Here is a 15,126-nt window from a genome sequence, read left to right on the forward strand (position 1 = left end):
ATTTTTGAAGGAGAACCATGCATGCTCAAAAACACGCCCAGATACTTGGCCTATTGCTGTTTAATTTGTAGACCATACCTTCCCAGCCCAATATCCTCATTATTATGAGGATCAAAATTGACTACTGGATATGTGAGCTGAACAATAAAAACTTCTAGCCATTTTTATGTAAAAGTTCACACAGCCCATTTGAAATTCAAAATGATTTTTTACTTAGATTGGGCCAACGATCATCCTTCCAAATCAACGGTTACCAAAAAGCATTTCCTAGCAAGCCTGCCCATTCCAGCCAAGTCCATTAAAAAACCTTCTTTTCCAATTAAAACCATCACCATATTTCAAAATACTGATATATTTTAGCTTATGAGAAAACATTTGGAAGACAGTCTACCAAGATACACTACTCCCTGGACTACCCTCCTAAATCCCCACCATAGCCCTTGTTTCACAACTGTTGCATCTCAAACAAAGAGAGCCATTATAATTCTACCCTTGATACTTGGCATCACATGTCCTTTAGAATCCGCACCAAAATTTCTGACATTCTACATAGATGCCACCAACCCAACCCTTCATCACATCTGGAATCCCCATTGATCGAGTACCTCCTGTTCCAAGTACCTTCTCATTATGAAACAACCAAATTTATAGGTCAAAAGCTTCATGAGTAATAAAGAACTGGGTGTTCTGAGAGTGAACCGAGGGATTTTAAAAGTTTGCTGACCAAAAACTTATCTATTCAAAACCCATCTGTACTCATTCTCCTCCAACATAGTAAACACAGATTCCACCCTGATGATTTCAGTGATACAGAGCACTAACCTCACTACACCTTAAATTTCAAATTCAAAATTCTTCATTTCACCTTAAAAGAATGGCAAAAATGCAAATTCTCTCAACCACAAATTTTCAAGGTCCTAACCAATTCTTAAAGAACACAAACCCATCATTTTCTCATATAGACATAATTAATCAACTTAAGTCTTTATAGATCATAATAACTTCTGCAAAAAAACATAAAGAACATAGAAAAACTAAAAATAAGTGAATGGAGAGACAGATGAAAGACAGACACCGAAGCACGAAGGAGAAACATTACAGCGAATTAACCATTACAGCGAATTATTCCTGTTAGAATAAAATGAAGAGAATATGTTATTTTAATTATTAGATTGTGTTAATGGGGCTATTTTTGTCCTTAAGACTTAATTATTATTTAATAATATATATAAGAGGGCAGACCTGGAGCTGTACATAGACTACAGGAAACTGCTTCCTCTCTCTCTCTTCTTCTCCTCTTCTCTTCTCTCCTCTTCTACTCTCCTCCATCCTCCACCTCTAACTTTACAACATGGTATCAGACCATTGATCTCCTTCAAATCTGATTTATCGGTATTGGTTTTGATACTCTGCTTTTCGTTTTTTTTCCTTATCCTCCCCTAATCAGTCTCAAGTCTGATTTTCTGGTTGGTTTGAGAGTTGTTTACGGACACCCTCCCCCTGGGTTAGGTTGTGCAGCATCATTGGCAGGAAGCGGTATGTTTTCATGGCGATTTGCTGATGTTAAGTCAGTTATACTCTGTTTCTAGTATGCTGCTGCTACCATACCTCTGTCACCCTCCCTCTAGGTATAGTTGTGCAGCATCCTCGGCAGGAAGCTGTGTGTTTGCATGGCGATTTGCTGATGTGAAGCTATTTATACACTGTTTCTAGAATATTGCTGCAGCTGCTGTTCCTCTAACACCCTTTCCGGTTTGCTGATGATGCTATTTTGATGATGTGTATTTGTGATTGCTTGCTAGCAATCGTGTACTGATTGCTGGTTAGTTTGGATTGGTGATCATATATTTATTTCCTGTTCTTCTCTGCATTTGTTTCCAGTTGACGACACATGTAATGCCTGGAGATGCTGCAAGGTTGTTTATTAAATGCCTGCAGTACTTTTCTATGGTTTGCCCTGTTCTTGGAGGTTAAGTAGTTCCTCCTAGGATATTGTGAGGTCAATTTTGTAGTCATAGCTGCCTATTGAAGCTCTGGATTTTGGAGAGCTTGAAGCGTAGTAAGTTCTGTTTTTTAGAGTTTAGTGTGTGCTGCCTGACTTCTCAAAAGCTCCTTCCCGCGATAGGTCTGCAATGGATACTACTATTTGTACTAGGGGAAGTTTTGGAGGACAAGGACGACGCTTGGATTGTGGTTGTGGCAGCACTGTGTAATACGATGACAATTTCGTTGTGGCAACTCTTGCACATTGTGACAAGAAAAATCATGCCATTGATTGCTGTTGGGATCTCCATGGGAAACCAGCTCGGGCCAATAAGTCACTTGCAAAGCACAATTCTATAGTTGACACTTCAAACGCACCAAGCCACTACACTGGAGAATTGAGTAAATCATCCACCATAACCGAAAAGTTCGTTTAAGAATCTTTTTTGCATGGTTCAAAAACTCCAAACTCGGCCTCTTACATCTACTGCTACTGTGGCCCCATTCAGATACAACCAAGCTTCTTGCTCTTCATCCTCACCTTGGGTTATAGATTCTGCCGCCTCCACTCATATGACAAGTAGTCCTAATTTGTTTGCGTCCTCGAACCCCACTACTTTACACTCTAAAGTTACTCTTGCACATGGTTCGGTTACACCGGTTTCTAGTTCTAGCAATATTCTCTCAATTCAATCTATTCCTCTTTCGTATGTGTTATATGTTCTGAATTTCCTTTTAACTTGCTAGAAGTTAGTCAATTAACTAAGTCTCATAACGGTTCTGTGACCTTCTTTCCTTCTCATTGTTTTGGACCAATGCTCTACTCACAGCATGTTTTTTGCTCAATAAGATGCTCTCAAGTGTTCTAGGGGGACAAATTCCCTTCTCCATCATGTACCCAGAAACATTTATGTTTTTTTTTTGTGCCTTGTGCCTTTGGGTGCACATGTTTTGTTCATGTTCCACATACTGTTCAAGACAAGTTCTCTCCTCGTGCTATAATATCTGTCTATGTTGGGGGTACTCAAGAACACAAAATGTATATAGATGTTATGATCCCCACACTCGTAGGAATTATGTTAGAGCTTATGTCACCTTTTCTTAGGGGACATCCAATTTTTCTAGTGTTGGTCCTCGTTGGATCAATCTATTTTGATTCCATCAACGATTTATGGTCCCACCTCCTGTGTTGACCCTCCTGTTCCTATCTTTATCCCTCTCAAGAAATCTCCTATCCCATTTCTGAATCCATTAGTTATTGAACAGGGAAACAATTGAAGGTTTATGAACGAAGAAAATCAAGCACAAACATCACTACAACCATGCAGGTGCCTCCTCTACACATCACTATATCAACTTCTAGTTTTGGAGATCCATCCAAATGTGACTTGGATTGTCCAATTGCTTATCGAAAAGGTACTCAAAACATATTCTCATCAACCCTTAGTTACTTATCCTTTGGCTCAGTATATTTTAGTTCTTCACCTTCCCAGCCCTATGCGCTCTTTTGCCTTGTCCATTTCCTCAGTTTTTGTCCCTTCCTCGCATGTTGAAGCACTTGTGAACCCTTGGTAGAAGCATGCAATTGCTGTAGAAATAGGTGCCTTGACCACTCACGGGACAAAAGACTTGGTGGATCTTCCTCCTAGTAAAGAGTTGGTCAGGTTTCTATTGGTCTACACCATCAAATACCTGCTTGACAGCTCTATCAAATTGCTTAAGGCTCGTTTGTTTTCCAAGGGATGCACCCAAACATATGGTATTGATTATTTTGAAACCTTCTCTCATGTTGTTCAAGTAAATTTTGTTCATGTATTGATCCCATTGGCAAATAATTTTGATTGGCTCTTATATCAATTTTTGAGGAAAATGCCTTCTTTTATGAAGATTTGCAAAAGGAGGCATACATAGAGCAACCTCTTGGGTGTGTTGCTCATGGTAACATATGTAAGTTCCATAAGGCCATTTATGATCTTAAAATGTCTCATCAAGCCGGGTTTGAAAAATTTAGTGTGTAGCCTTTGCATTTGGCTTTATCCAGTGCTACTCTAATCATTTAGTTTTTGTTTGCAAAATGGAGGCAAGTGTAGTACTTCTAGTAGTTTATGTTGATAATATCAACATCACTAGCAGCGATGATCGTGTATGGTCCAAGAAAGGGTTGAATCTGTCTCAAGGAAAAAATGCATTGAGCTTGCTAAGTGAGATTGGTTTGTTTGGAGCCAAACCAGTTTACACTCCTACAGGTCCCAATGCGAAGCTTTCTAGGGATGTTGGATCTGACTTTGAAGACAAAATTCGAATCATATGGCAAAATCATATACTTGACTATCACTAGACTTGACATATCTTTACTCTCCCAGCAAAGGGTTTGATATATAAATGTTACAGAAATTGTGAAACTATGGGATACTTTGACGCAGATTGGGCTAGATCTGTTGATGATCGAAGGCATACTACTGGATATTGTACATTTTGGGAAGTAAATTTGTCAGTTGGCATAGCAAGAAAGAAACTAACGTAGCAAGATCTAGTGCCAAAGTAGATTATCAAGCTATGGCTCATACTGTGAGTGAGCTTCTGTGGCTGAAGTCTCTTATGTCAAAGACGGGATTCATGGTAACGAAGTCAAAAAGCATGTTTTGTGATAATCATGCTGCCACTTATATTGCTAGCAATCCAGTTAATGAGAGGACAAAGCACATAGAAGTTGACTGTCATTTTGTGAGGGACGCCGTGTCAAAGAAAATCATGAGGACTCCCTTTGTGAAATCTGTTGATCAGTTTGGCAATGTTTTTACAAAGCCTTTATTTAAGACCACCTTGTCTAATGTTTGTTACAAGCAGGGGTGAAGTGATATTTATACACCTCTAGCTTAAGGGGGTGTTAGAAGAGAATATGTTAGTTGTAATTAGATTGGGTTAATTGGGGTATTTTTGTCCTCAGGACTTTATTATTTTTAATAATATATAAAAGGGCAGACCTGGAGCTGTACGTACACTCGAGGGAACTGCGGGTCAGATTTTTACTCTTTTTTTTTTCTCTTCTTCTCCTCTTCTATTCTCTCCTTATCTTCTTCTCTCCAACTCTAACTTTACAACACTTATATTCCATAATTTGTTTCCTTTTTGTACTGAGACTATTTATAGTAGCATGTCCTCATGGACTAATTAGAGGTTAAGAATATCTATGATTCCTTGGATCTAGAGCCTTGAATTAGGCATACTCACATGTGTCTCAACTATCCTTGTGAGACAGGATCATACGGCGAATTCAGTATGCTTTTTGTGTTACCTTAATAGAATTATTTGTTTCTCCTCCGCATTCTCACTCATTTATAACTAAACGATAAATCCATGCAAATATTTTTGGTGGCCCGTGTAGAAATCTTTATTAATTAATATCCTCAAAACATACTGTAAGAATGCATATTAGGGTAAGCCATTCAAAATGAAAATGATTTACGATGTGGGATAAACAAAAGTAGAGAAGCTTTGCATAAAATGCAATTACTAGTTCACCATCAAGACTATTTGCTAACTAAAAAAAAAAACGTAACTCAGAATTCAGATGCAAGGGGACAGGACACGATTACCAATTAAACAGCACGAAAAATATAACACTACCTTCAACATGGTTGCAAGATCTCCATATGTTTGCTCAAATTGGGCAAACTGTTTCCAAACCTGCAAGAGACACAAAATTATAACCATATAGTGCGACATACTCAAGACCACAAAAGTGACTCCTTCAGTTTGACATCCAATCATATGCAAGTTGTGTAAATCATATATTCATATGCACAGTCAGGTTAAGAATATAGGTTCTACTAAAATGAATACCCTAATGATCACCTCAGAATAATCAAATACCTCAAGACCGGGCACTTTAGAAGCCTAAAAAGCACAATAAATATGCACTCTACCTTGAGCCTTTTCAATATGAATCCACAATAAAAATTTAATCCATAATTTTGATTTTTTTATAATAAAACTAAAAAAAATATTATTTTATTAAACATGACTATTTACCAACATACTGACTTCGAAAGTTCCACATATGAATTAACATATTAGTTAATTTAAATGGTATACAAGCATTAACATACAATTTTTTTCCATAATAAAAGAAAGTATATTAGGTAGGGAGAAAAGGTGCAATAGCGGGGACAAGGAGTCCACCAAAAAACAGAAAAGAAAAACAAGACAAAACCAGAAGATCACACCATAAATCTAGATAAAATTAACCAAGAAAACCTTTTTCAGACCATTTCCAATTTACCAAGCTCCTCGAATTCGCTTATTCCCTTTCACTTTTAATTTACAACTTCGGCCACCATCCAAGTGAACCTCATTTCCTCTAATATCACTTAACTTTAAATCCAACTTATCCAAAAGATCTTGACCTTCCAACAGGGCAGGATGAACATAAGATAAATCCCCTACTTCGTCGTAGGAATCAAAAACATACCCATATCGTTTTTGAATCTCATTCAACAACAACCCCCCACCACAGTCAAATCCACTCAAATCATCGCTTTATCCCCCCATTTCTTTACCTCCTTTTCTTTTCTTTCCCATTGCTACACCCACTTTGTAAGAGAGTCTTCCACTATGCTAAGTACTCCTCTAGAGTCTCCCCTTAAAATCATTGTCCGTCACACCAGAATTCTCTCTCCTTTCATTAAATACCTTCATCATCTCCACATCCATACAAGCTACCTTCAGACAAGCATACACCTTACTACCCTCAAATCTGTCAAAATTCAGACACAAGATATCATCAATCTCCCCCATAACTGTTCCTGGCTTTTTTACATCTTACCTCCCCATTCTTTAACTCTCTTCCAGGCTAGTTGCATTTTTAATACCACAGTCTGATTCTAACTCCTGGCTATTAAAATTTTGGAAAATATTCCAGAGTTCAATCAACCCAATTTGAAATTTGGAGTGCTGGAAACTGGGCGTGAAGTCTAACATCCTCCTTCCCACTGCTCGTTTCCTGGTCCCTCCCATTCTTGAAATCCAGCACTGACTTATCTGATTCCCCGTTTCCGCGTCCAGCATCCTGACTTTTGCAACTTACCTTCTGTATAGAGCTCAAGGAATGAGGACCTCTCTTAGAATCCTCATTAGAGCCCAACTCAAACATACACAAGCCTTGGGCTTGCTCAAATAAATCGCTCAGTTTAAATAAAAAGAAACACCCTTCTTTTCAATTAGTCATGGTTTTAAATCACGGTAGCGGGTAGCGTAACGTAATGGAACGGGTGTAACGGGAAGCGGGAATAGCGGATGTTACATAACAGGAAGCGGGTGTCACGACTGTGAATTTTTTTGAAGCACGCACAACCTTGTGCATATTAGCATACCTGCATGTTTTAAGCATTTAGCCTTTCTTAGAAAGAGTTTTCAAATTTTGGATCCTTTAGTTCGAGTAACTAAGTTATTTGGTAAGGGCAACAAGTTTACATTTGTTATAAACCACCATTAACAGAAAAATTACGTGTGTGCATATTTATACTTCTCATTGTTCTTATCTGTGATAAATTCTTATGTGTGCTAAATTAATTAATTCAACAAAATACATTATTACACTCCATTAATCTAATAGACACATAAGACATACAAATAATACAAATATAAAATAGCTAGAAAAGAAAGAAGGTCAAAGTTGAAAAATGTAGAACATAAGTATCACATTACTAACATTATCAAAATAAAATATTTTCCTAATAAGTTTGTATTTTCAAATTGTTAATTAATGCATCTCTTGTGAGTATTTAAAGAAATAGTAAATTTTGTATCATTGTCATCCTCATTATAATCTTTTCCCCCTCTCGCCACATGGTATATTGGGAATGATTTTTGAAAGAGGGAAAGAGTGAGAAGAAAAAGTAAAAAATAAAATAATTTTTTTGGTGTAACAGTCCTGTAGCGGTTACGTAGCAGTTGCAGTCCGTAACAGCCGCTACACCCATGATTTTTCTTCCCACCGGCTTCGTGGTGTGAACGGTATTAGTAACCCAAAAAACTGTTACGTAACGGCGTTATGTAATGGTCGTAGCCGTTATTTAGTCAGGCCAGGTCCACAACCAAAAACATACATCCCAGCCCATGTCCCTTCACATCCTCCCCCACAAATGCAGCCCTAGCAATGTCTGATAAGAGTGTATCCCCATTGGAACCCTAACTTCCTTCTCAGGCAATTCCGACTGGTTAGCAATGATTTCTGTCTTCAAAATTCCACCATTCTTCATCTGCACCCTAGCCCCCTCCTCAGATAAATTCCAGGCTGGTTAGCGGCAACTGCTGACTTTGAAACCCAGTCTTGTACGTCTGAACCACACCACCACACCTACAGCATCTCTCTTCCCTTTCAGCTGCCTCAATCTCCAAAAGGATCTTGACAACTGCAACCCTCACCTTCACCTTTATTGCCTTCTAACATGACCTGCCTCCATGATCTGAAGCATGGATGACCATCCGCAACTACACCATCCAAATATTTTCGTAACTCATTCCATAGGTCACATAAAACACTTGCACAGCTTCACACCATTCATCACCCTTTGCGCCCCTGAGAATGAAGAAAGGAAATCTTAACTCTAGGAACTTTCCCACCTTCGTCCACCTCATCAACAACCAGAAATTTGTAATAGACTTGCAAAAGCTCCAAAAACCCCGCTCCATCTGACCGAAAACTGACAACCCATCAATGAACGACATTGCAGTTACAGCCTCATCTGATAACATAACCCATCTGTTACAAATGGCGTTCTTCTCAACCACGAGCAAAGGTGGACTCCCCTCACCCTTGTCCAAACACAAAAGGATTGTCCTTCAATCTAAATCGCTTGGTTCATCATATCCTACACCAGGCTTCATCACAATGTACGCATGAGAGAGAGAGAAGATCAGTTTCACAAGAAGGAGAGAGTGAGAAGCAAAGAGGGGCTGTCTTTGTACATTTTTATGAATATTTAATGGTGATTCTTTAACATACAATTTAGTTCTCCTCCAATCACAATAATTGCTCATCCAGAATTTTTTAACGATCAAATTTGAGTCCTCTTTCTGCCTTCAACCCTAAATTGTATTAATGCATGCACCAATAAGAATTTGAGATAATCCTAAGAATTTTAAGAACTGAAATCTTAGAAAGCTCCCTCGGGAAAAGAAGTAATATTCTTACACGTGTTATGAAGAGATGCATGGAAATGGAGCACAATATCTATACATCTTTAGGGGTTTTTTTTTTTTTTTTTTTTTGACAGAAAAAGAAGCTTCATTGAAACCAGCAAGAAATAGGTACAATACCAGTGAACAAGAAGTCCTCACTAATGAACACAGGGAAAAGGAAAAGAAATACATCAACAACATAGAACCACTCAATTTCAGATGACATATCGAATGCAAAAGCCCTCAAAGCAGCATGCACTACAACCCCAAAGTCAAGCTGAATAAGAAACCGTGTCTCAAAGAAGCCCCATGAAGAACCAACTTCCCAGAAAAGAAAACTCAAGCATTCCTTCCCACACAAATTCCCCATAGCACAGCGCATATAGCAGACCTTCACAGCCTCTAAACATCCTTCCCATTCCCAAAACCAGTAAAATAAAAATAAGCAAGTACTCCACCCACTCTTCACCAAGAACTCCAAAAAGTGTATTTGGCAAGCTCTAAGCAAATGAACAGAGAAGCAACAAATGAAAGACATCCTCAGAGCTATTCCCACACATAAGACACATATAAGGAGACAATGCCTTAGTAGGCTTCCTACTCTGCAGCAAATTGTTTGTGTAAGCTCCATTACACGCCACCAGCCAAACAAACACCTTTATCCTAGAAGAACTTTTAGTCTCCCATACACCCCCAAGGGAGAGGAAAAGCCACATCATCCTTAATAAGGTAATAAAAAAAAAAGGATTTACAAGAATTATCCCCCAATGAGTTCAAAAACCTAGACCCTACCATCAGTCATACTGGACCAACGTTACCTAGAGCATGGAACATTCTAGTACTTCAAACAGGAACAGGATTGCCGTATGGCACATGCTCTAAAATGTGGAATGTTAGTGGTAAACTTAAATAGATATATTGGTGAAAAAAGAGTAATGTCAGGTGTATACTTCGAAGAGAACATTGAGGTGTTTCTAAATTTGGAAGAGATTTTCTATTGTGAAATAGATTAATAATGATAAAAATAGACTTAATATGTGATGATTCCCCACTTTTGAAAAATAAAAAGTTATGTGAAAGATATTGAATTAAAACTATGGATCGATAGGTTTAGCATTCCTGAACAGAAATGTAACACATTTCGGAATTTTCATACCGATTAGTGGTTCACTAGGGTGTTAGTGTTTTTTGATAACTATGTGCTGGACAGATGGCAACCCTCCAGCACAAAAAGCAAAGAATACAACTTCCCAGTTCCAAGAAACGAAGAATCTCTCCCAAAAATGAGAAACGAGTCCCTTCTAAAGTGAAAGACAATATAAAGGAGCAAAGGAACAGGATAATGGAATCTCTCCCCCCCCCCCCCCATCCCCCCCCAAAAAAAAAAAAAAAAACAAAACCAAACATCTACCCAAAATCAAGTAACCTGCCTCTATTCAATCGAAACTTTGTTAAAAGGAAGAAACAAAGAGTAAGCTTGCGAAAAGAACCTCCAAGGATTCTCAGAAAAACTCCTAAAGCCCAATTAGCATCCCAACTGTTATGAATGCCTTATTTACTGTTCATTAGTTTGTGGGAAAAAGAGTTCACCTCAAAGGAAAACCACCATAATCATTTACCCAAAGGGTGGTGTTTTTAGACAGACTCGGTGCTTCATCGTCCTTGAACCTATTCCAATTAACCAAATTCTCTCTCATCTCCCCTACATTGAGCCACACACACACCTGGCAAAAAAGGATTCACGTAGCCAACCCCACCTAGTGGAACTTAACGCTTGCTGTTGTTGTTGTTGTTGCAGAAGGCTGGTTTGTATGAGAGTAATACTAACACTTAAAGAGTTTCCTTTCTAGCCATCCAAATGCTTTTCGAACCTTCATCACAACAAGATCCTAAAAAGCTAAAGAGTGACTTTCCTCTAAAAAGGACACCCAAATAAGTCAAAGGTCACTCTAAAATCTCACATCTAGCTAGGGAGGTCAACCCCAAAATCTTTTGAGAACTGAGATTAACCAAAGACATTCTCAAAAATCTAAAGAATTATGACAATGTTAACAAATGAATCAATATTTTTTTTTATAAAAAAGTCATTATATTAATGAAGAGAATAATTCCATAGGAATGGAGGATAAGAAATCCTCTCGGTAAAACAGAGAGCTAACAGAGAAACACAATTAGAGCTGCCTTCCAATATCTTTGGACATAATACAACTACTTACAAAGAACACTACCAAGAACCAACTCAATGTAGCAACGCAAGATATAGCACTCTAATCCAACGCAAATTGTTAGAATTAGCCACACCTTTGAACATTACACCAATTCTCACCAAACAAAGGCACCAAATAACAGCCATAACAGTGCTTCTGCACAATTTTCTCTTGAACAAAATGACAATCAACTTTAATGTGTTAGATTCACTCAAGGAAGAATGGGTTGGAGGACATATGAATAGCAACTTGATTATCACACATCAACTCCATAGGTTATTCTACCATGTTCCTTAACCAAAAATTCTCACGTATAGTCTAGGCCATGGCCCGATACTTTGACTCAGCACTCAAGCCAACATAGTTTGTTTCTTTCTTTAAAGGATGCCAAGTTTCCACCAACAAAAAACATATTTATCCAATTTTGGATTTTCGGTCGAAAGGTGACCTAGCCCAACTTACATCTGTATAACCCACAATATAAGTATGATTCCGATCTTGATACAAGAAACCTATCCCAAGTGCACCTTTGAGGTATCTAAAGATACAAATGACTACATCCAAGTGACTTGTTCTTGGAGAATAAACAAACTAACACACAACAACTGTTGACAAAGATGGTTATGTCACTCAAAGAGATGATTTAACTTTCCAAGTAATCTCCAGTATCTTCTAGGATCAAGCAACAAATTATCATATTTGGCACTAACTTGCTTATAGGATCCATGAGTCTACCTTTGGATCCCAACAGCAAAGTCTCATCTAAAACGTTTAGAACATATACCTAAAAAATATTTCAACGGCCCTAAATCCTTAGTTTGAATTCTGAAATTCATTTTATAGAAAAATGCTATAAGCATTGGATACTTCAACACCTCGTTCAAAATCACAAATAATCAAAATATCATTCATATACACAATGAACATATCAGAAGAAGTATGACAATAAAATAAAAGGTGATCTACTATGCAGTGCTAACCAAACTCAAGAACTATGCCTTGAATCGACTAGATCATGCTCTAGGAGACTGCGCCAGTCCATACAAGTATATCTTGTTCCAAGAAGCCAACAAACTAATGATGACTACCCTTGAGCAACAAAAGCATGTGGTTCCTCCATATACACCTCCTCCCTGAAGATAACTATGTAGGAACTCATCACATCTAATTCATGTAGAGGGCAATGACATATGGTGGCTAACAAGATGAAAAAATGAACGACGGCATGCAAAATAATGCAAGCAATTTACCTAAGTGTATTTTTTAGCAACTAGATGGGCCTATGAGTCATGGCATCTAGATTGACAATCACAATATACACCTAGTAACAACCAACCATAGACTTATCGGGAGAAAAAGATAATAGTACCCCAACATCATTATCATGTAATGCACACATCTCTTCAACCATTGCAATCCTCCACCAAGAATGGGATAAGGCTTTGGAAGTAGATCTTGGAAGAGCAACAGAAATAGAATACTACGAAGCAGTAATATGAGGGTCATAAGATCTCATAACAAAGAAAATTAGAGATTCAATGCTTAGCACAAGTGCATTTACATTTACAAACTGCAACAGGAAGATCAACATCATGGAAAATAGGATCATCTGGTGAGGGAACTAGGGGCACAGAAGTAGAAGTTGGGAAAAGATGTTGGAGGACTGGGCATAGATAATAGGTTAGAACCTAGAAGTCTATGCATGGAAAGGACTTGGCAAGGCCAACAAAACTCATGAAATTAGAATAATATTCTGTAGACTCGACATCTCAAATCAACAACTTGAAAGACTCCAAGCCCAACCCAATTCACACTCTCTTCTCCAACCTTACAATATTTTCTGCCCTCAAACACTAGCCAAACATCTCCAGCAACTACCAAACTGCTTTCTAGCCAAAAAACTCCACAGCCGCCACATCTCATACACCACATCTCTTTTCTCTTCTTCACGGGTCACTCATTGAGGAATACCCTTCGTCTTCATAAAGGATATGTCCCTATTGAATATAAGTCATGGCTCGAGCAGCTATTGAAGACCTTCCACAAACAATCTTTTCTTATTTAAAGAAAATTTTATTCATATGAAGAGAATTTACACAAGGGAGAATGAGACGCCTCCCCAAAAAAGGCCTGGAATTATCTAGTAAAACCGGAAAAAAAAATACCAAAAAATAATAAATCAACAATCCAAAATGTTCCTCCAAACTCTATGTGACTCATGGAAAGTAATTCCTCTGAAAAAATCCAAACTAGTGCATCACAATGAGGCCAAATACTGAATTATTTCCCCAAACCAGAACCCCTTTCAATTTATTCCCATTGAACATCCTTGCATTACACACCAATCATAACCCACATAAAACTGTGAATATTCCACATTTCCATAGGACTGCCTTGTTCTTTCTCCTACCAAAGACTTTGAAAAAAATAGCCACATCCGCAGCCCTATCCACCATCCCGCTCAACACATCAGCTGCAAAGACAAATAGAAATGGGGATAAAAAGGCCCCTTATCTAATTCCCCAGGAAGCTCTAAATCAAGATTTCAACTCACCATTAACTATCACCGAGCACCACACATTAGATGAGCAGCCCCTAATCCAACGCCAATGCTCGCCAAAGCCCTTCCTTTCAAGGATTTTATCCAAGAAGCTCCAACTCACTCTATCATAGGCTTTCTCAAAACCTACTTTATAGACAGAACCCCTCTTCTTATTCCTATGAACATCCTCCACCACCTCATTGACCACAAGTATAGCATCCACTATTTGCCTCCCCTAATGAGCGCACTCTGGGCAGTAAAAATGGTATCAACGAGTGCCTCACTCATCCAATTAGCTGAGACTTCAGTGACAATTTTATAGACACTAGAAACAAGGCTAAATAGGCCTAAAATCCTCAACCTTGATAGATCTGGACTGTTTAGACACCAAGGCAATAAAAGAGGAGTTGAAGCTTTTGCTCAAGATCCTACTCCCAAAGAATTCAACAAAAACCTTCAACAAATCGCCCTTAACAACCTCCCAACAATCTTTAAAAAAAAATAAAAAAAAAAAGCTATGTTAAACACATCCAGGCCTAGGGCCTAATCCCTATCCATACCAAAAACCAACCCCTTCACTTCCACCTTTTCAAAGGGTCCCTCTACTCAACTCTTTTGATTAATGGAAATAGGACTCCAATCCAACCCTTCTAACATCAATCTACGATAATCCTCCTCCAAATACAAGTTTTGAAAGAAGTTGGTAAAAGTGGATGCAATCTAACCTTGATCACTAGTGACTACTCGTCTCCAAATTATTACTCCTCTTGCCATTACCTAATTTGTGAAAGAAAGAAGAATTACAGTCACCTTCTTTAACCCAACTGAATTTAGTCTTTTGCCTCCTGCTCCTTCATTCCTGAAAGATCACTTCTTCCAACTCGTTCTACAAATAAACTCTTCTAATCTCCTTGCTGTTAGAGAGAACAGACTCCTCCTCCTTCCTATCCAGGAAGTCTAACTCTCCCAAGAGTCTATATTTTAACAACCCCAAAGCCCTACTTATTCCAAACTTATAGCTTCTAGTTCAAACATTTTGACTTTTTCAAGAACCTAAAGCCTTCCCAACCCCTTTCCATGTCCTCCTCAAGACTCTATGACCATAGGCTTAAAAATCACATAATCCAACTACATGTTCTCAAACCTAAAGGAAGTGGCACCCCACATCACCCTGCTGGAATCCAACAGGACAGAAAATTGATAATGTGGTCC

General features: G+C 38.2%; 1 protein-coding gene across 3 annotated transcripts in view; it reads right to left on the reverse strand.

The window, feature by feature from the left end:
* The window catches only part of LOC131144079 (cleavage stimulation factor subunit 77), a 136,691-nt gene that overhangs the window by 44,570 nt on the left and 76,995 nt on the right, over window positions 1-15,126 (reverse strand). For all 3 annotated transcript variants that reach the window (XM_058092454.1, XM_058092455.1, XM_058092456.1), the window contains one exon: window positions 5,611-5,670. In XM_058092454.1, the coding sequence (XP_057948437.1) occupies window positions 5,611-5,670 (60 nt within the window). The remainder of the gene's footprint in view (window positions 1-5,610; window positions 5,671-15,126) is intronic.

Source organism: Malania oleifera, chromosome 12 (genome assembly GCF_029873635.1).
Source record: "Malania oleifera isolate guangnan ecotype guangnan chromosome 12, ASM2987363v1, whole genome shotgun sequence".
Classification (NCBI taxonomy): Eukaryota; Viridiplantae; Streptophyta; class Magnoliopsida; order Santalales; family Ximeniaceae; genus Malania; species Malania oleifera.